We start from the raw sequence: 22,859 nt of genomic DNA, 5'->3' as shown, positions 1-22,859 counted from the left end.
GAGGGCAAAGAGTGCCGTCATTGCAGTCGGCGGAAAGAGCTGGACGTATGAAATCACCTAAAAACTTTATTCCAGCCTCGCCATTTGCCAAGAGCGTCCCGCGGATTGCTAAGACGGTTGCGGTCTGCGCCCTGTGCGGGAAATAAGACGAACATGTAATTTCATTCTAGTTACAGCCAGCTAAATAATCGCATGGTATGTTAATGCCATTGCTTCATGATCTGTTCTGCGGATTTGTCATCGGATGAAACCGCAACCGGATTGGCTTAGGAGCGCTCATTAGAAAGGTTTAGGGAACAATCTTTGCGCATCCGATACGGTGCGATGGGCCCTCCGGTACGAACTCCACATATGCTACCGTAGAAGACTCGCGCATGCGCAGTTCGTGCCGGAACGACCGTCGTACCGTTTCGGATGTGCAAACACGGTTCAATAAAACTCTCCATTCGATGCTTGTGACTCGCTCCGCTGTTGGTAACGATACATGCAAATTTAAAGGGATCCTCCGGTAAAATTGTGTGTTTCAGAAAAAAATACATTATATTGTCATTGCTTTTAGTAATATCTTCCGCACAATATAGGAATTTTGAATCCTCCCAGCACAAGTAATTCTATTTTAAACAGAACCCAGCTCCTGGAATTGCACCCGCAAAACACTGGACGTTTTTGTTGGCAACAGCGAAAGCTCTGACGTAACTTCATGCAAAGAGAGCCACGACAGCTCTTGACTGCTGTCTCAGTAAAACAACCTCCTTGCGAGGAAGACAAGATTTACTGTATTGAAAGAAGCTGACTCCGTCGACGATGATATTTGTACGCATCATCAACCATGTTGTGATCAAAGTCGGGAATAAGTCAACGCCCGCAACTCTGACGCTACCATGCTTGTTGTGTCGTCATGACATGACCAGCCGCGCACACTTGCGATATGTGGCGTGCAGTTGCGTTTCGAAGTTAATAATGGATTTACGAAATATTAAGGCGGCTTTTCATAAAGTAAATATCAAATATCATTATATTTCAGCCCACTCTACGTGACCAGCGCAAATCTTTAGTAACTACCGGATTTCAAGGGCAATCCTCTTGAAGTGGTCGTGGTTTCACATTGGAAGCATAAAGGTCGGTGTTAACCGCGAGATGACATTGCTTGCCTTGATCTAAAAACCGAGTTTGGGCAAAGGTTTTGTTGGAAATTACTCTGAGAGTGCACTTTTAATCTCCCGTTATGACTTACACACGTGACTAAACGGATGAAAAAAACTCGAAAGAAAATTAAAATGAATACGTAACCAGCAGAAACTTATTCCACGTGATATACTTATCGTAGAGTTCAAGCACCCCCGAAATTTGGTAATTGCTGTTATTTTAACAATTGGTGGTTACGTAACGTACGACATGTGCGTACCTTACATATATGAGCACTGCGCTGCTGTGCGCGTGAGAGAGGTGTGCCCGCATGCCGTTTAGGACGGCCACGAATGTTGTCGAATGTTCTAGTTAGTGGTGAGTTTTACACTGGCGTAAAAGGGGCTTCGAACCAGAGTGGAGTACGTTGTGCGGAACTCTCTCGAAAATGTCGGAAAAATGTGTTTTCTCTAAAAAAAAACAAAAAAAAAACAGCTCTCCTTAACTAGCACAGTTTTATTTTGTATATGGTTTTCTCCCATAAATTCATATAACTTAAACACCAGGAATGGCCATTTCTGTCTTGGGGGTGGCTTCACTTTGTCAGAGTAAAGTTACAAAGAGAGCTATTGTAAATTAAATGCACCGCGCCTTAATGCACCACATCATACTTTTTATAAAGTTTTATTATTAAAAAAGTGTGTGTATTAATCTGTCCTTTTTACACCGTTAAAAAGAAACCACCCGAAAATGGCCGCCAGGATTGTGAACGGAGTGATACACTCAACTCTCGCGGACTTCGACGTTGGAAATAGCTACGCTTCCCAACTTGTAGAAGAGCGACTGATGAAATTATCGTCCAAGATAATTATTGTGAGTATGACTTCATTTATATACACTGCGTTGTAATAAGAAAGCGTATGACATTGGATATATTGAATATCCTGCGCTGTTGTTATCGTGATCCGAGGCTACTGAATTAATCTGGTTTTCATTTCGTTTTTCATTATTGTGCGGTGAGCGGATTTTCAAGATTTACCTACGGCATTGCATTGCGACAAATACCACCGAGCTAAGACGAACCATTTCGACCTTGTGCCTATCTGACATAAATGAGAACACGTACCTGTTTTGCCAGTATCTCATGCCGCGCCGGTCAAAGAACATAACACCTCGTCTATTAATTTGTTACTGAAATCTCGGTGAGATTCAGCAGCACTAATTCAGTGGCACTAATAAAGTAACCAAAAGTAACCTGATACCTTATAAAAATAAAAATTCAAGTTTCAATAAAAAACGAACAAACAAATAAAACAGGATTAGGAGACCTGGAGAAGAAAAATATATTAGAGTTTAGCACATTACAAAATACATCGCGCACCGCACAGCGCTGAGTTTATTCTCAAATGTAGCGGAAGCGTAGCTCCGCCACTCTGAATATATGAGCGCATTTTCTGGCTTTTCATCAGCAGCATGTTCCGTAGTTGCTCTGGACATTTGGGCCTGCGTTGATTTCTGATACCCGAAACTTCTCACAAATATTTTTTTTATTCGAGCTAATTAGCATAATAAATAATGATATAAAAGTTAAAAGTTACCAGTAGGAACCATAGTTACTTTACGCCGCCATATACTTGTAGCACTCAGTTTGCATGAATGTGTTAATACACTTGCAGATCTTTTGTCGTAAAGTTATTTCTGAAAAGGGAGGAGCCAAATTTATTAAAAATAGCTTTCCTTCAGCACCAGGAAACCAGTAAAAATCCTTATATTTTTCAAAACAGTTTACTTTCTTTTTCTTTTAGGTTGACACCTATCAAAGCTTGACTGCCCATCAGCTGTTGGAAAAGATACGCAAATACGCTGTAGGTTACCAAGAACACGGTGTAAAACCGGGCTCCAGGGTGTGTGCGTATATTGGCAATGCAGTTGAAGCAGTAGCGGCAGCGTTTGGTGTCATGTTCGCGGGCGGTACGCTTGTCATGGCGAAGACGACCTCCGTTGCAAGTGAGTACTCGGAACGCCTTTATTTGATTTCAACATTATAATTATAGCATTTTTAATAAGATAAAGAAAACTTATTATGATGTCGTTCTCATGGGGGAATTGGTGTACACGATGGAAGACAGCCAGTGCACTTTCCTACTAACTGACCAAGAAACCGCATCAAATGCTGCCAAGGTGGCAATACCATCAAGCATTAAGGTGAGATATTATTATCTAATTATCGAATTGTGCTTTGCCAAAACTATGAATGCTTTTATTGCGGTAGCATGAGTGCTCTGTTGCATGCGCTGACCTCTGACTGGTTAGGACTAAACAAAGTTCGCAACGTCGCCACGGGAGGGTGACTGTAGCCGCACTGGCTGCGGAAACTTGCTAGGAAACACTTTCTGGAAGCTCCGACAGATGGCGGAAGGGATGTGGATGCAGCCCTTCTATCCTGGGAAAAGTGGCGCCATTCTTTGAACAAGCCGCCGTGCACACTCTTAGTCAGTCGACTGGTGACATCCGCCTGCTTTCGGTTTGGGACTTCTGATCGCCACTACTTTCCCAAGCTGTTACTACGCCGCAACGCCGCAGCTAACGGGCTGTCGCGCCTGTGGAAAAGGCCGGAGTGCCTTTCAGTGTTCCCTTTGCAACGGAAAATGAGCCTCAGAGGACGATCTTGCTTCACCGAATCGGTCGGAGAGATTTCAACCCAACAGGAGCCGCAAGGTTATGCGATGTAGGGGCTCTGTATAAAGCTCACCAGACTGCAAAAATACACCTGTTTAGAGCGAGTTATGCACTTCATTCCACCGTAAGCGCGAGCGACGCAAGAGAGATCACAACACTGCCGACTTGGCATGCACGGACGTCCATGCCGTCGAAGAAGAGTCGTTCATAACGGACTGCTCCTGATCGCGCTTGGAACATCGGCATCGCCCCCGCTTACGGGTGCTTGCGGAGGTGCGGAACACGCTCGCTCGTTTAGTGCGGCGTACATCCTCGCGTACCACGCTTTGTTTCGCACAAAGTTCATAAGCTTGCAACGCTCTAGCGGCTGCGGATGCGAGCATGTGGATGTATCTATATCCCGATTTAACATAAATGCGAGAGAAGCCAGTGAGACAAGCACATGTATGCTTTCTCACCACTCATTAAGAATGAGTAGTAAATCATCTGCAACCGTGGAGAAGATGATTGCAATTGGAGGGTTTGATATGATCAATACAAAAGCTTTGCGATTCCTCTGAAGCCGAATGGGTGGACAGGTACCAACGACACACTGACCGATACTGCAAATTGGTAGGGACGACTCGGACGATTATCCAAAGCACTTTTGGTATCCACGGATGGACGAACAGATGTAGAGCGGCTCGAGGGCAATCGGATGTGAATGCGGGCTGTAAATAAGGCCATTGCCACACTTATATGACGAGAAACGTCCAAACGACTGGCATCGCGCGCCGCTCCAGCTAACCGAGACGTCGAGAGGCTTCGCAACATCCAGAAGGCGGCTCAGTCGCAAACCGGAAAGTTAAGCGCCGTTCACAATTTTGCAACCGAGTGCGACCGAAAGAGACCAGACCCGTTTTTAAGCCTCTTGCGATCTCTTAGGACCAGCTCCGCTGCACCGCATCCGGTCCTAAGAAGTCGCAAGAGGCTTAAAAACCGGTCTGGTCTCTCTCAGCTGTACTCGGTTGCAAGAGTGTGAACTGGCCTTTAAGCGCCGTCCACACTCTTGCGACCGACTAAGACCGAGAGAAACCAGACCGGTTTTTAAGCCTCTTGCGACCTCTTAGGACCATTAAAAACCGGTCTGGTCTCTCTCGGTCGTACTCGGGTGCAAGAGTGTGAACGAGCCTTTATAGGTGGGGTAAGGATGATTTTTTGGAGAAAGAGGGAAGCAATGCGTCCCTTTTTCCAGATACTGGAGCTTTAGGATGCATCCGAGCCGTATTCGCGCATCCAATTCACTATAGGTGGCGCCACTCGTTTTCTAAAATGGCGGTTAAAATAGGGGTCGGAGATGCCTGCCGGTATACTAGTCGCTGAGCCTGTCTACTGTGCTGGCTTCACTGAGCGGCGCAAATCATTCTTGCTTATACGATGAGGCTGGGGTATTATGAGGGCGGGTCCCGTATTCAAGCTGAAAAATATAAGATGTTTATCGTACTATTTAGAGCAGAAGGAACGAAATCGAAGTTAACATCTGCTTTGATTCAATTTCTCGCTATAGGTGGTAATTACAGATTCTTTCTTACCTCAAGATGTATCTCACAGCGTAATTATTGAGCCAAAAATGTTGTTCGCGAAAACTTTATTTGTGACATACGTGTTCAATCCGGGCACTTCAAAACAATTCCGAGGACACTTAAGCGTCCTCGGAATTGTTATGAGTGTTGTCCGCGGAATTCTTATGAGTTGTAAATGTGAAAGCATGAATGTCGTTTATCCGCTCCCTTATTTCGTCTGTGGTGTACTGGCGTGGACGGCCCCGTTTCGCTACTGCCGAGGTTGCGGCCGCCAACGATATAGATGCCTCAGGCGCCGCCATGTTCCTCGGCGTCAAAAAAAGCAGAAACGGCGGAAGCTCCCCCCCCCCCCCCCCCTTTTCCGGCAACACCTGACACGAGAGTGGCGGCAGAGGATGCGCTCTCTGGAACAGCCGCAGCCCCTTCCCCCCCCCCCCCCCCCCCCCCCCTTGACAATGCCTAACACGAGCGCGGCGGCCGAGCGCGCGATCTCGTGAAGCGGCCACCAATGGCTATCTAGGAACCTTTTCGCTCAGCCAAACGGCGAATGGGCATTTCTTCCGCCTTCTTTCGCGGGTACAGGCGCCACCGGCTCCGCTCCATGGGATACGTAACGCTTTCGCATAAAATTACTTTGGAGAGTCCAGTGCAGTGACGTCACTAGAATCAGCGGCACCCGGTGCGATAGCCCGCCGCGACCCGCCCCCCCCCCCTCCCCCCCTTGTTCTTGTTGGGGGGGGGGGGGGGGGGGGCATCTGATATGACGCGTCCCCATCCAATGTGAATGTATTCTTTTTTTTTTCGCGGCGATAGACCGACACGCGGCGCGGCTGTGCTTACCAACACGGCCGGAAAGCCGCCGATGTGCAGCAGCTGGCCAAAAGCTACCAGGCTCTCCTTGTTTTCGGCATTGCGTTCTATGGCGTGCGCTCTTTGTTTACGTTGTAGAGACGCTTCTAGCTTTATTTGTGCGTCGTATTTTCTTCCAACGTATACGTCGTACGTCATGCCCGACTATTTTAGCTCGCTACCTGAGCCTGAATGGTAGCGATATCGAGACAAACCGTGCTTGCACGGCGTTGCCTTCGACAATCCGTACGCCGTAAACAAGACCTGGTGCAGTTCCGACTCGAAGTTGTTGCCACCGACGTGGACGGCTCACGTCGTCGTTTATTCAGTTTTTTCGCCGAACCAGTTGACGGCCGACACTGTACAGGCGTACAAGTCTCTCGAGGCCTACGATTACTTCGAGCCAGTTTCCGCACTGCCGGCGGGATCAGCAGGAGCTGGTAAGGACCTACGTCATCTGAGAAAGCGGCTGCTGAGAAAGCGGCTACACATCTTTGCGGCATGCTGAAATGTTATAACGCCCATGCAAAACTTGCGCCCTCTTGACCACACCACCCGGCTCCGGCGCGATCGCAGCGCAGCCGCAGCTCCGTGACGTCAAGCCCGCGTGTCGGTCTATAGACTACAGGCTGTGCTATATGGGACAAGAGAATTTAGGTGCCGTTTTTCGAAGCTTCAAAACCTGATAACGGCGGTCCGCTCCATGAGACAGTTAATGCTTTCGCACTAAAACCAAAGATGGAATCCGAGTCAGAGACCAGAATTGTGTGTGTTTTCTAAAGCAACGAGGGACGCATAATACAGTGATTTCCATTACATCCAGTTTTTGACTGTTTGTCTATCTTGATAACAATGTCAAAGTTTTTGACAAGGCAAAAATAAGACAAAATGAAACCTCTCTATATAGCCATATTTGTATTAATGCTAATAATACAACTAAGAGATTTTAATACGTAGTTTCTCGATAATTTCTTGCTTAGGATCTAATTTTAAACACGCGAATGCGTATTGCAACCAAACGAGTACAAATGAACATCACTCGTGTCAATTCCAGCATTTTTAATTAACAAATTATCAAATGAAAATAGTCTAAAATAAGTTAAAACATTCTAAAAAATCGGACATACCCATGTAAAATGACAATAACTTTAGGTGAGGCACATGATGCTATGAAAGTCGCAACGTATGGCAATTGGCAAAACTTTCCATGTCCCTGACGATCCTTCAGAACTAAATTCCCCCAACACTCCTTCCCCCAACCCTCTTCCCCCCCCTAAAAAAAAAAGAGGGAAAAGATTTTATTTACATTATTGTTTTAATTATTAATCTTCCCTGACATTTAGTTTCTTTAACTTTTACTCGCCATCGTCTTGCCATTCTCAAGTTTTCCAGTTCTGAGAAACGCCTACCCACTTGTACGTCTGCTCACTGCAGCACGTTTTGTTTTCATTGGAAAGCGGTGAAACAGTAGTGAGTTTAGTATTATGTATACGAGCGAACACAAGCACTGTGTTTACGTTAGCGTTGTAAGTTCCACACTGCGCGTGTGAGGAGGCCCTAATGCAAACGCACAACGTTTGCGTTTGCTTCTATATGCAATACTAAAAATCACTAATAAGGTACAATCCCCTACCGGCTGCTCAACCACATTGGGACAGTGAAGCGCGTTGTCTGCTTTCGGAAATGACATTTCGCGAGCCATGATAGCGAGCAGTTCCGCCGTGCCCACTGAGCAAGAGAGCCAGGGGACCCTGACCAGGGCCTCCGAGATCCTATATCGGAGGCCATGCCCTCACTAAAGCGCTTCCCGTTTCTGCCGCGGGATGACGAGCAACGAGCTGAAGACGCGAATATTAGGTAAGTTTGTCCAGTTTATGATGTCGCCGCCGTAACGCAGCCCTCCCGAGTGAGCAAATCAACCCGCGGCACAGAGTGAGAGGCGCGAGCGCATGCGCGTGAACTCCCGGCTGTTCCCAGCTGTGCGGGGAGGGCCACCATCCCACCATTGTTATTCAATCGCCCGGTGGCATGCATGGGATCATCATCCAAATTTCGCTGCTTTCCTGTTATTTAACTGGCTCTAGCTAAAAAATGATATAGTGGGTTAAAAAGCTCACGAATAAACTTTTCTCCATGCTTGATTGGAAACTTTTTCAGAAGAAAAAGAAGTCGGCCCGGAGCACACGACTCGTAGCCTCAAAGGTGCTCCGCGCCGAAAGCAAGTTTCGTCAAAATGGCGGACGCTTTGTCTTTGCTCCCTCCTTTCTGTACCGTTCCGTCGGCGCTCTCGCACCTTTCCTTCACTTTTCTCTCTTCCAGCGCCCTCGTCGCTACGCCTACTGGCCGGATTCTCCCTATATACAGGGTAATTCAAGGAGACGCCAGGCTCTTTAAATCGAGCGGAAAATTCGGTTTCTTAGCCTATCGCGCTACGACTTCGTGCAGCGTTGCCCACAGATGGTGCTTTTTTTTTTTTTTTTTTTGTAAAATTTGCAAAGAGCGAACTTACCTGAGGAAAAAGTAAAGAAAGAAAAAGGCTTAGCTCCTATGGAAACGCAGCGACACCACCGGTCTTCAAACAACACGGCGCCATTTGGCGCGGGAGACAAGAGATGGCGCAACGAACGCCGCCAACGAACGAGCATACGGCGCCGAGAGCCGGCGTCTTTGGCAGGCAGACTTTTCGACTCAAAAGCGGCGCGCGTTCCGCAGATGGCGACAGTCACAGAAACAAAAACAGACGCGGTAACAACAAGCAACTGCTGTTCCTTGTCTGCTAAAGACGCCGGCTCTCGGCGTCGTGTGCACGTTCGTTGGCGGCAGTTGGCGCCGCGACCGCTTGCGCCATCTCTTGTCTCCCGTGCGAAATGGTGCCGTGTCGTTTGAAGACCGGTGGTGTCGCTGCGTTTCCATAGGAGCTAAGCCTTTTTATTTCTTTACTTTTTCCTCAGGTAAATTCGCTCTTTGCAAATTTCACAAAAAAAAAAAAAAGCACCATCTGTGGGCAACGCTGCACAAAGTCGTAGCGCGATAGGTTAAGAAACCGAATTTAGCGGTCGATTTAAAGAGCCTGGCGTCTCCTTCAATCACCCTGTAGAGCCCGGCTAGTAGGCGTGGCGACGAAGGTGCAGGAGCCTTGGAAGTGGGATCGGTGGCCGAGTGGGTTAACGCGTCTCAGCCGGGAGCGTGTAGCAAAAGCATGCGCTGAGTCCCCAACCTCCGCCCGTTTCGATCTGGATGAGTTTCGTACCGGCACGCGCTTTTGTAATCACTACTGCGTGGTTGGTGCACGTTAATGACCCCAGGCTAGCGGTTGCACTGCACTGGCTACATTTTTTCATCTCCAGCTCAGAGACAGGTCACCCATTTAGGCATACTAACTTCAATGATTTCTAAACATACAAGCAACACATTTTAAGGTCTGGGACGCACTAGAGGACGCACATTGGCTGCGGTTCGGTTCTTCGGCCTGCCACGACGCTGTGTACGCGTTGTCCTTTTACCACGTCACTGGGCCGTAAGCGCACGATGTCTTCGCCCTTGTATGCACAACCGGCGTGGCAACGTAAGATCCGAGAGGACCGTCGGCGCCATTTTGCATGAAACAGCTGGCGTTCGGGAGCAGAGATCGGCCATCTGAAAACAACAGTACGTGGGCCGTATGTACGCAAAGATCGAGGGAAGGTGTCCTGGCTCCAACCGCGGCCTCCAACGTTCGGGCGCGGAGACTGACTGGTACATAATATTCAAACGGCGGCATATAAGTGGCGTACTTCACGTTGCATGGCCCGCTCATGTGGATGATCTTTCCGCCGCAGGATTAAACGCAAGTGTGTGGTGAGTAAATATGCGCAACCAATGGCTGTGTCGCTTTACCCGCATCGGGAGCACGTCCTTCGTGCACGCGATAAGTGAAACGATCTGCTCGCTCCAAGCACGAGAGGGGTTTCGGGAATCTTCACCCCGCGGAAATCTGCTCAGAGGTTGCATTCACCATGCTGTGTTACATATACCAGCCGCAGGAAATGCTCCCGCATATCTTTGAACATTAGCTCAGCGGCAGCAGCGATTTCCGCACATCTTTTTAAACATCCTAATCCCTATTGTAAAATATTAGATCCAGGGTGTTTATTCCGTCGCACAAGAAAACATAAAGTTTTCTCGCTGTGTTCCCACCAGTTAAATAAATACCAGTGCTGGCCATATGATTAGTGTTAATGTATGCTATTTCCTATGAAAGACGCGTAAATTTTGCTAACTGTGCTCCAGGTAGGGGTAGACTGCAACTGCTGCGCGGGACCAACCATACCAAAATTGAAGCATGCGAACAGCCTCTTCTGCGGTCTACGTCCCTGCAACGTAATCCTACTCGAATGGTGTCAACTCACAAATTGCACTTTGTCCCAAAGCCGAGCGCCCTCCGCCGGATTTGATGGACACGAAGTCCTTCCGCTCACGACGCAGCGTTCGTGACCCAGTCTCTGCGCATGACCTAAGTACTGTGATAACGTATTAAACGTATAACGTTATCAAAGTCCGGGCTAGTGCCTGGACTTTCATAATTCAAAGTGGTCTTTATTTGGCACGCTACCAGTTGCAGTCATAAAATAATTTAAAAACGAAACTTTAGTAGGCCTTTTGTTTTTTTTCGTAAACAAAAACAAAAATAAATTAGCCATCTTGTTTATACCAAGAGCGAGAGACTATCGCTACTTGAAACGTTTTACATCTCTATTTTAATAAATGAGGTATAGATGCCTTTTTTTTTACTTTGCTTCGCAGGCATTGTTCTGCGTGGGAAGCGCGCCCGATTTCATCAACGTCCTCAAGTTTCAAGAACTTTCAGATGCCTCATTCACGCCCCACGTACCTACTGACAACGAAGAAGAGGTTGTGGCAATCCTGTATACGTCAGGATCAACGGGTCTTCCGAAGGGCGTGGAAATGTCGCACAAGGGGTACTGTTCAGCGTTTCACACGTTGAGGTATGAGCGCTGATCAGAGTGTTGAAAGCTAATGAGTTTTTATAAGCCACCAAGTATATTATGTCATACCGACATCCTTTTTGTTTTTTCCCTATTTATGTACGGATGTACGGACGCAGGCACAATCATAATATATAGGTTTACAAATCTAGTGACAAGGCGCATGTGTATAATGTAAATTTTGCTTAAAGCAGCCTTAAGTTAAAAACATCTTTCGGTCGCATCGAGCACCAACTTATTTTATTCACTTCCGTAGTGGTATATTGGAACTAATCATCTGTCTACTATAAAGAGTGAATTATAGCGATTAAATTTCACCCTGCTGAAATCATTTCATAACGCTGTGAAGCCGTAGAGGAAGCCGTATCTTTAAAGGGACCATGAAATTACCTTTTTACTTTTGCCAGATAACTTTTACATTAAACCTTCAACGTTCACTGAATGCCGAACAGGCATCCGTTTTCGACTAAGTTTATTAACTTGTACACAAAAAATTAATGAAATATTGACATTTTCTTTATCTCCAACTGACCGCAAAACAAGTTGAGGCGTAATTTTGACAGTCGTGACGTACCCTGGCACAGGAACCGGAAGTTCTTTCGGTTGTAGGGGAATGGGAGCGTCAGCGGCGGCGAGTTGGGGGTGCGCCGGTAGGTCTTACTGAGCTGGTGGCGCTGATGTCACCGACGTATTTTCTGAATCGGCGCCTCTCATCGCCGCGATAGCCATGGACACATCGCAGCTGAGCGAAATTCAATGAGATATGTTGCGCTACAGCGACAGCTTGGGACTAGTCTCCTACGCCGGCATGCCTGTTGGGAAGTGCAGCGAGTCTTCCGGTGAAGACTCCAGAAGTCAACCCAACTGTCATTGTTGGTAAAAGGCGGCCCGTGTCAGTCGTTTGCAAAGCGACGTAGATATCAAATTGCCGCGGTGTTTTTCGCAGCCTCGGAGATGCAGGAGCGAGCCGACGTTAAAAAAAAGATACTTTTGAACTACGGCAGTGTCAGCAAGAGCCACGTAAATACCTGTTGACACTCGGAGCGGACGCGCCCGTTTGATGGAAGTGGTGTATTCGCGCTGTTGGTAAGCGCTTTGGGATCATCTTTTACGATTGCAACTTGTTACTGACGTGACACTTGACAAAGGAAGGTTGGACCGGCATTGCACGTAGATCCCACGAACTGTTATAGCTCGACAGTGACATGCAGTCGTGTCAGAATTAAAATGGCATACTAATAACAAAGTGTGCATACCGTGTTACGAAGGTAATCCATACGGCGTTTATTTTAGCTCTATATCACACAAAACAAGAAGATAGAATCGACTAGAGTCCCTTTTCGACGACAGTGTTCGTCAACACTGCCTCGGAAAACAAGGGGAAGAGATTGACCTCACCTCTTAATCTGAAATTGAGGTCAGCGATTAAACTATAATATGGGAGCAAGGCATGTAGTTGGGCTAGTTGGTGGTACATACTGTTTGGAGGGAACAGCGCAAAAAGGACGTAGGACGAGGTCGAAGAAACACACAGACAGGGCGCTGACTTACAACTGAAAGTTTTTTGCTCTGAAGAAAGAGAAATAAACACAGAAAGGAGGAAGGGGAGAGAACAAACAAAACAAACCAATAACATGCGGCATCACCCAAAAAGTGTGGCAGGTTCGTGTGACGGAGCGTGGGCGTGGGTGATGCCGCATGTTATTGGTTTGTTTGTTCTCTCCCCTTCCTCCTTTCTGTGTTTATTTCTCTTTCTTCAGAGCAATAAACTTTCAGTTGTAAGTCAGCGCCCTGTCTGTGTGTTTCTTCGACCTCGTCCTACGTCCTTTTTGCGCTGTTCCCTCCAAACAGTACAATATGGGAAGTGTCCACAAGGGTCGCGCGGGCATATTCCATTCAGCACGCCAGCCGGTCGTGGACAAATGGTCTTGTCCAAGTACAGTTGAAGCAACGCTGCACCGAGTCGGAGTGCCTGCTAGGCCTATCTGCCGAGCTCGCTTGGTCGGGGGTCGGTGGATTCGTGGTCGTTGTCGCTTTTGCCGGGTGTTTGTGGATCCAGCGTTCTTGTTCGTCGTTATCTGTTTCAAGTACTTTTTTCTTGCTGCTTGAACTCGGGACGCGCGAGAAGAACACGTAGAAAAATAAACGTTCGTTGGTCGTCGCGACCCAAGTTACGGAGCGACGCTGTCGGCCCTACTTCGCACGCGCAGTAGTTGCTTCGTTTACCACACGATAGATGGCCCTTGGCTCTCAGCATTATCAAATTTGTCAATTTTCGTCACATCTCTAATTACGCTACAAAATGTGGATCTGAATAATATTTAACAAAACTTTTAGGAAACATTCGTCGGCTATTTATTGTTTATGATCGCGGTGCTGGTGAGGTAGGCGCTTACCCAATAGGCGACGTGGATCCGGCTGACGTGCTGCGATTCCGCGGATGCATCGCAGTGAAAAGGCAGAGAGCTTATGAAGGAAAGAAGGCGCAATAGAGTCTAGTTTTCTTTTAAAAGTTCTATAGCAAAGAATTTTTTTTGGGTCCCTATTTCTGTGTTTCTTTTCACACCTTTTACGATGATCGGTGGATGAAATTCGATTTGAGAATCGTTTCATGGTCCCTTTAAGTATTATCTTAAGAAATCAATCACATTCCGCAGGGGCACTCAAGTGTTGCTAAGCACATGACATCTAAAAATGAAAGCAGGTAAAACAAACATGGGTGCCGTATTTTTATGTGTTGTTTGTTCGTTTGTTTGTTCGTTTGATTTTTTTTTCACTTTTTATGAGCATATTTATTCTAAAGAAAACATTGTTTTGTAAAGAAGGTGAAGAACACGACGGGAAATCGGTGCACACGAAAATTGAGCCAGGTTCCACGTGCGCAATTTGTTTGTATGCTTTATGCTTGTATGCTCTTCGTGCGCAATTTGTTTGTATGCTCTTTCATATTGTTTTGTCCTGTTCTGTCTTGCCGACCGGATTACTATATATCGCTTTATACAAGTATATTACGTTAAATTGGAAGATTTCTTTATATGAAAAAATATATTCCTTTATACAAAGAGTTCGAAAATAACTTCCGGGTGGAAAAGAAACAGTTCCTTAATTTTAGGTGACTGTATTTATCAGTTTTTAGTTCACATACACCGCTTTTTCTGGATTTCAGGTCTTTTGAACCTTGCAGTGAAGAGGATGTTTTCCTTTGCTGGAATCCTTTTACCCACGGGACGGGTTTCGCAGTAGCCATGTTTTGCATGTTTTTAGGAACAAAAATAGTCTTAACCCATCCTTTGATACCCTACAAAGCTTTCCTGGAGACTCTCAAGACACATGAGGTGAGAATTTTTCATGTGAAAATAAGAATAAAGATAATTCCTAAGAATAAATAATATGTGTCAAGCCGCCTAACTTCACCATGAAGGAGCAGACAGTGTGTCGATTTTATGGCAACTTTTAACACAAACCCACTTTGCTATAAAATAAATGTTAACTTCTTTATTATTATCTCAAGGCACTAAGCGATGTGACGCTGATAATTTTACTTTTACGGAAGTAAATTCGCAAAAACTGACTGTAAGGGCAGTATCGTCCGTGTTTTCTCGTTTTCATGAAAAAAATTTGTTGTCAGGTAAGAGTTGTGTTGCTTTTGACATTGAATGTGTGTTGAAATACGTGAACGCATTTATAAAGACGTGTTTATTGGACAACCAATCTCCCGGTTCCCGTGATCTTCATTATTTATTTTTGCAGTATTTCCCTTCAGACAGCATTACTCACAAGAAGCACTTTATATAGGGCGTTAATTTTTTTTTATCTCGTAGGTGTCTGCTTTTGTTGGCATTGCGGGCCTGATGCAGCATATTGTCAATGAAGTCCGAAAAAACAACGATAGTGTCCCTCGTGTAAAAAAAATCTTCATGTCTGGTTCAGTGATCCCGACCTCGCTCGCACGGGACGTTTGTGAGATCTTCGACGTCGAATCACTTATCAATTGCTACGGCATGACTGAAACATTTGGCTTAGTGTGCAGCTCACCTGTTGGACAAATTACCTTCGACAACAGCGGAGTTCCTTATGCCGGTATAAAAATCAAGGTATGTCCAAAACTAATCGGATTGTACACGTATTCTTTTTGTTGGGTTTATAATCTTCCGTAACAGTGTAGTGTTCCGTTTATTACTTACTGACGAAGATCGGCAAGCAGATCATTTGCAAGCAGCAGCGAATTATCTTATGGATAGGAGTTGCGATAAAAAGATTCCGAGTCTAATTTTGAAGCTTAAAAAAAGAAAGGGATATGTGCGCAGCACTCAATGGCAGGGTTCTTTTTGTCTCATTGTGCCAAAGGGTCTCGTTCTGTGGACATTTGGAGCTGCGCTAGACGAGCATTTGTCTTTACCTCTCGCTCTGGTTTGCAGCCTATTGTGATACCGCCATTGCGCCCGTGCACGTGATCACAAGAACGTGTGTAGCGCAGCTCGAAACGATCACATTACAACACCCTTCATCATGATACACGAAAGTCCCTGCCTTCGAATGTTGCGTTCGCGTTACCGTGGTGCTTCCTTTTTTACGCTTCAAAATTAGCGTCGTCACTCTTTGATCCCACCTTGTATATGATTACTAATATCTATAGGAACCCACAATCAAACTTCAAGTTCTCGTAAGCTTGTACACATGATAGTTAGAGAGTCCTGCATATTAATGTGTTTAGGAGCTTACAGACGTTCGATGTAACATTGTAGCATCGGTAGACCCGATCACTCAAGATACGCCTCGCATTGCATACATGTATGTACGAATAAAAATATGACGCTGAAAACTATTTTGAAAGTAATTTAGAACACTTTACATGTATTTTACAACACGACTACGTAAACATATTCAGTGAGCCCGAAACGACTAAACTCACCAGTACACCTGAATAGAACAAATAGATGGTCTCACTAATGGAATTGAAGTATTAACATTTAACATGGCATTACCTGAATAAGATGATCACTGAGGGGTGTATAGAGGGTGGTTCACGCATTTGTGCTGGAGAGTGATCGGGTGTGTCGTGGCCGCTTGTTACAAACTACAACGAGAGGTCACACAGAGTTTCCAACTGCCTGAGCGTGGTCACGGGGTTTATGTGCCGCGTTTTGCAACACGATCAGCGAAAAGGTGACGAAAGCGTTGATTTCTGCGAGCATCTCTGCCTTTCCGCCTGCTGTCCTCCTTGCCACACGACAACGCAGCGGATGAACACTTGCGATCAATCGGCGGAGGAGGCGTCCGCCATTAAATTGCAGACACTCTTCATGGTTTCAGATGGACTCTCTGTTCAATTTATGCTCTCTATAGAAAACACTGACACACTGACGTCTTCGGCCGGGCAGAACACTTTCGATCTGAGTTGAAGTCTGAGTATTTGGGAGGTCCACTCTACGCTTCTTTTAGAAGATTCGTCAGGTAGAGCAATATTATAATCATTTTTGAAGTTCACGGAAAAAATATAATGCGTAAAATCAGCAAATATATACGCAAATCGCTGGCGTTTCAGGGCTGCCCGATAGAGTGTGCCGAAGAGCTGGTGAAATATCGTCGTCTTTCGAACACTCCGGGTAATGCTTGGGTGTTTGAAACTCCAGGGAGAGGTTTTAAAAATTCGATGCTGTACAGCAGCAGATAGTGGATGTTTTCGTTCACTTTGTTTACCGAGGTTTTCATGGCCAGATATTACTTATTGTTTTTCCAATGTATAATGAGCACTGTCTGACCATGCTCTAAGCATTTAAACCTCTTTTTGAATCATCATTTCGCGCGCATTGCATTTATTAGTTTATACATTTTGCAAATTTTACGATGACTTTTTACGCTGTGCATAATAAGAGATTAGTTAGAGATTCGTTGTTTAAAAAAAAATAACATTTTTATCCCCGACCGGATTTCGGAAATTTGATGGGCCATTCTATTGACTTAAACGGAAGAATTACCAAGAACACACCGAAAACATGAACAATATGTCACAGAAAGACGTCAAGTTGCACTAATTCACATGCACTCTCAAAAAAGCCCGTGTGTCTACTTTCCCGCACAACACTCGGAGAGCTAATCACAGCAACTTACGCAGGCAGCTCAGCGAATGATGATGCCGAAACATATTTTTAGACCAAAAAAACGCAATCCGAGTTGTGCCATTAAGCAATGCAAAACGTCACGCTTGCATTGCTTAATGTCCCAACTCAGACTGCGTTTTTTGGTCTAAACATATGTTTCGGCATCGTCATTCGCTGAGCTGCCTCCGTGAGTTGCGGTGATTGGTTTTCCGAGTGTTGTGCGGGAAAGTAAACGCACGGGCTTTTTAGAGTGTACGAGGCAATACTCATGCGGGACTAGGAAGTAACTATTATTGCGGGACCAATCCGCACACGGTACTTGCCTACTGAATGCTGCATATATTGTATCTTGTTTCCTCTTGTGCGAAGTAGTGCTTGGTCATTGGGTTGCCTTGAATTTAATTAGTATCACCCCTATTATTTGCAACTTTCACGCCGTGGAAATAGTCTTTTTTCAACTAGCTGGGTGAACGCTTACAATCAGACAATTCATTAACAGAAGTTGTTACAATCATTTGACTACTTTCGGAAACGGCCGTGCGGCTGTTTCTCCTAACAAATACTGTTCTACAATAATAAGGGAATTGATGACCTAATATAATGTTCCAGGTTATAGACATAACCAGCGGAGAATCTCTCGGTCCGTTTTGTAATGGCGAGATTGTGATTCACACCCGAGGGGTCATGAAGGGCTACTTTGGCCGTCCCGAAGCTACTGCTGAAGCCTTCAGCAAAGATGGATGGTTGCGTACAGGTATGACGTGCTTGCTTTTTTTTGTTTTTAATTCAAAATCACAATATTACAGAATTCTCGGTCAGACCCAAATATTTCTTTTGCGCCTAAATAGTCATGAATCTGGAGTGTTCTTATGCACTTCCTTTTGTTCACTAACCGATAGTGCGTCCGGTCAGACCTCTCTATAACGCTATAAATGTCTATTGTAAAATATTTGGACATGATATGGGGCAAAGATTCAGCGTAAAACAAGTCTCAAAAATCTGCGGTTTGGCGTTCAGCCAACATTGCTGACAAATATATTGCGGACTTTATTAATATATATAGTTTTCACACTACGTCACAATTCACTACAATCCTACTTGGTTTGCCATCGCTCCGTGCTAGATGTGCGCACGGACGGGTGCTGGAGTGCATTTCTAGACACTCATCTACGATTCTTGAGCAATGGAAGGGGGCGTTCTCCTGTTTCTGTGTTGTTATGCATGTGAACGATAGTCATTGTGCATTTTCTAACACTTATGCGCTCAATGGAGCGAGCGTTCGTTACAAAAGAAATTCTGATTTCGGCAAGTTATCATTCTTTTCGGCTTGTGTTCGACCACCTCACGAGGCAGCTAACCTACACAACACCTGCCGCGAATCGCCGCCTTGACAACACCGATGATGGTTGAGGGGTGACTAATTCTCTGGTAAGGCATCAATTCAAGCTCCATGGGGCGTTAAAGCCATCTATTACAACTGGTTTTTATAGGCTTTTTATTATAAAGGAGTGGTTTGATGAGTGCGTTTAGTAAAATTTCAGGTCAAATATAATTCGAATCGAACAGTGCAAAATAGTGGGCCAAAATTCAGGTTCAAATTAAGTTTAAGTTAAATATTGAATACAAAAATTCCTCTTTGCAATGCACAAAAACTAAAAGAAAAAAACGCGTACAAAAAATCTATTTGCGTGCCTATTCTACTGTTAGCCCACTGAACAAAGAGCGATAAATGGTGACAAGATTGCATTTTAAATTTCAGGAGATTTAGGCTACTACGACGCTGAAGGTCGGATCCATGTCACTGAGAGATTGAAACAGATGATAAAATGCATGGATAATGTCGTCACCCCTGCTGAGCTGGAAGGAATTTTAACCACCCACGAGGCGGTTGCAGAGGTCGCAGTTGTGGGAGTTCCAAGCTCGACGTATGGCGAGGCTCCAACAGCCTGCGTCGTTGTCAAGGACGGCTTCGAGACTAACCTCGAGAGTCTGGCAACAGAACTGAAGGAACTCATTGCTGGTATATGTCATGTTCCTGGTATTCCAACTTTGTTTTTGATGTGATATGTGCTGTCTAACTTGCACAATTCAACGCTTAACTTTTAAGGATAACGCACAAATTTGGTTTTCCGAAAAGTGGCGTATGAGCTGTGGTTATTGACGGAAAATGATAACTAGAAACCTCTAGGGTGCCTTCCCCTCTGCGGCCTATACCATCGCTCCCCCTCCTTCTCCCCTCCCCCCCCCCCCCCCCCCGGCCTCTAATTACCTATATCTTCCTAACTCTCCCCTTCCGTTCCACCCCTCCCTCTCTCCCCATCCCTCTCCAGTAGGCACAGGATCTTACAAAATTACTGCATATCCAGAATAAAATATTTGAAGTAAGAAAACGCACTTCTAGAAAATACCGGTAGTCATACCGAGGCCACCTTTATCGTGTAAATTAGCACATTATTTGATTGTTTTTTGCAGTCATTGTTTGTAAGAAGCTTTGTGAAGCTTTCTGGACATGAGAAAAAGTAACTGCATGGTTTTTATTATGAATATAAATATTTACATGTGGAGTGAGGTAAGATTCACAAGTGCAGTCGTAATAATATTGCGAACAAGGAGGGAAGAGAGTGGTTATTAAATATATTGCATTGAAGTTAGGAGAAGGGAAAAAGAAAGGGAGGTGACGAAAAATTGCGCCGCTCCCGGCCCAATTTTTTGCCAGCTCTCTTTCCCTTCCTCTTCCCCTAACATTAATTCAATAAAATCAATAAATTCTCCCTTCCCTGTTCGTCTACTTTCTTTATATATATATATCTATATATATATATATAATGTGAACAAAGAGGGGAGAGTGTGAGTATTGAAATTTTGCAGTGAAGTAAGGGATGAAAAAGGTAAGCTGACGAAAAAAATAAAGATATACAGGGTGTTTTCTTTTTAAACTTTACGGATAGGTTTAAAGAAAGCCGTGAAAGTTACATTTATTGGGTTTGTGCAAGTGAGTTATACGGCCAGCACTACATTATGGGGGTGGCTAACCTTTGCAATATGTTGAAAAATTAAGTCAAATTTCTTACTTAAGTTTTTATTAATGAAAATAGACATGATTCCTATTAGAAACTTACTGAGCGTCATTGAAATCTACTAAATCATCTCTTGCCGGAACGACTTGAAGCTCGTGGGAATCTCGGGGGCGCGCCAAAGTTACCACTCGTAAAGCAGGCGCAAAGCTAGCAGTGGCGGAACGCGGTTGATAAGATTATCATAGCGTTCCTCCACTACTAGCTTTGAGCCTGCTTCACGAGTAGTAACTTTGGCGCGCCCCCGAGATTCCTACGAGCTTCAAGTCGTTCTAAAAAGAGTTGATTTAGTGGATTTTGATGACGCTCAGCAAGTTTTTAATTGAAACCATATGCCCATTTTCACTGTTTTAAAATTTGATTAACAAATTGTAATTATTAGCTGACTTATTGCACAGATTATCCGCGCAAATAATGTCCCCCCGGCCGTTTAACTCACCGGCACAAACCGGTTAAATGTAACTTTCATGGCTTTTTTTTTTTAAAAATCTGTAAAGCTAAAAAAAAGCACCATATATATAAATATATCGTGTTATATAACGTTTAATGTGGCGAACTCGTGCCAAAAATAAACAGGTACAAAAGATAATAACAGAGCGTCGCGGGCGTCGGAGGCGGCAGGGTCCAACGCTGGGGCGAAACTGACTGTGGCTCGCCACGCGGAGCCCCTTATGTACAGGTGCCGTCAAAGTAAAACGGAGCGCCAGAGCGACGTCCGAACTGCATCGCCGCGCTATCTGGCAGCGCCGGCTGGAACTGATAGGCTACATCTGCGCATGTGAACGTGCCTTCCGCTGGGGCCTCCGTTTTCTTCTTCCAACCCACACGTTATCGGTGGTTCGAGCAGCGCAACGATCTTCCTAAAATCGACGCCTGATAGCACAAGGGAGGGTGCTCATTGACAACGCTGGCCCTTTCCCACTTCCAGTCAACGTTATCTCCGAGTGTGACTCGAACACCTAGCGCTGTTTATCGGAACAGCGTTTGGCAGCTCAAGAAGCCAATAATGTGAGGATCAAACAAGAAAACGGAGGACACCGCGAACGGCACGCGCATGCGCAGACGGCACCTATCAGTTCCAGCCGGGCCTGCTAGATAGCGCGGCGATGCAGTTCGGTCGCCGCTCTGGCGCTCCGTTTTACTTTGACGGGACCTGTACATGCGTGGGCTTCTGGAATAATCGGCGTAGAAAGTTCGACGCGTAGAACATTCGGACCTCGAAAAAGCCAACAGGATTCTCGAATTTACCAGAATACTAGTCTGCAGGAATAAACAAAAAGATGCGTTTCTCCCGGGAATCGAACCCTGGCTTTCCGCGTGGGAGCGAGGTACGAAAACCGTTAGGCCACGCGCGCGCTGCCTACTTGACGAGCGGCGCGCGCGGCAATACATATATATATATATATAAAACAATGCCCATATTAGTTAACCCTTCTTGTTTGATAGAGCTATTTTGTTTATCAGATGATTTCGAAGTATTAAATAAAAATTTGGAGTTACAAATAAGAATCTTCGAAAAGGTAAAGTGTCAACAAGAACATAAACATGAACACACAAGGTATAAAAAGGAACAAACACATGCAGCAGTGCGTTGGTTCCTTTCTATACTCACTGTGTTCACGTTTATGGTCTAGCTGACATTTATACCTAACATGTACCAACTAGCTTAACTTAAGACTGTACCTCAAAAAGGTTCTGGATACCATATTAGACCGGCTATTATCTAGCGGTGCACCTGGCTGTATTACATTAACTTCTATTTAAAACCGTCAATAAAGAGAAAAACTAGTTAACTTACTTCATACAATGCACAAGGCACTAAAAATCAACTGGGCTTTTATGTGCCATGCTTTTTCATTAATTCTCTAAAATTACATGAACACGAAACTTACACGGCTTTCTGCATTTTAAACTAAAAAGAAATATGGTTACATGATTGGAGTGTTCAGCTTGCGGGAAATTAATAAAATGATTATGCGTCTTTTTTGTTTTGTTTCAAAGGTCAAGCAGCAGTGTTCAAGCAGCTGTATGGAGGTGTTTTCTTTATGAAATCTCTTCCCAAGTCTGAGGGCGGCAAGATCTTGAGACAAGAACTCAAAACTAAGGTTGCCCATGAAATAGAAAAGTTGAAAAAATAGTGGAGCTTCTCAGACTCCACAAGTTACACGAAAACCAGCATATAACCTGAGATAAAAGTGTTTCTGCATTTCACTTGTAATAAACAAGAATAAAGAAAAATGCTCGAGTCAATGCTTATGTTTGTGAGTCGGTTTCAATTAATGACTAGATATGATAAAACAAAGTTTCATTTATGGCAGTATAAAACAGTTTGCCTTTGATGAAATGTAGTATAGTGTTGGGACGATCCGGTCGGCCGCAGACACGAAAAGAAGGCAAGACTATAAGAACACACATAAGATTTAGGGAGGCCGGGCCATCACGTGAAGGTTGGCGAAGATAGTCGTGCTCCACAAATTTGTCTTC

General features: G+C 45.0%; 1 protein-coding gene across 1 annotated transcript; it reads left to right on the top strand.

Moving 5' to 3' along the window:
• Positions 1-1,875: 1,875 nt before the first annotated feature.
• Positions 1,876-22,625, top strand: LOC120842746 (4-coumarate--CoA ligase 1-like). Its single transcript, XM_040213919.3, has 9 exons — positions 1,876-1,998; positions 2,931-3,132; positions 3,227-3,330; positions 10,998-11,200; positions 14,367-14,535; positions 15,022-15,294; positions 17,911-18,055; positions 19,061-19,321; positions 22,377-22,625. Exons 1-9 carry the CDS (start codon positions 1,876-1,878, stop codon positions 22,511-22,513), a joined length of 1,617 nt encoding a protein of 538 aa, XP_040069853.3. The 3' UTR covers positions 22,514-22,625.
• The last annotated feature ends 234 nt before the right edge of the window (positions 22,626-22,859 follow it).

This window comes from Ixodes scapularis, unplaced genomic scaffold (genome assembly GCF_016920785.2).
Source record: "Ixodes scapularis isolate PalLabHiFi unplaced genomic scaffold, ASM1692078v2 PGA_scaffold5__190_contigs__length_132052651, whole genome shotgun sequence".
NCBI lineage: Eukaryota > Metazoa > Arthropoda > Arachnida > Ixodida > Ixodidae > Ixodes > Ixodes scapularis.
The sequence above is the reverse complement of the archived record's forward strand: the minus strand, read 5'-3'. Positions and strand labels throughout refer to the sequence as shown.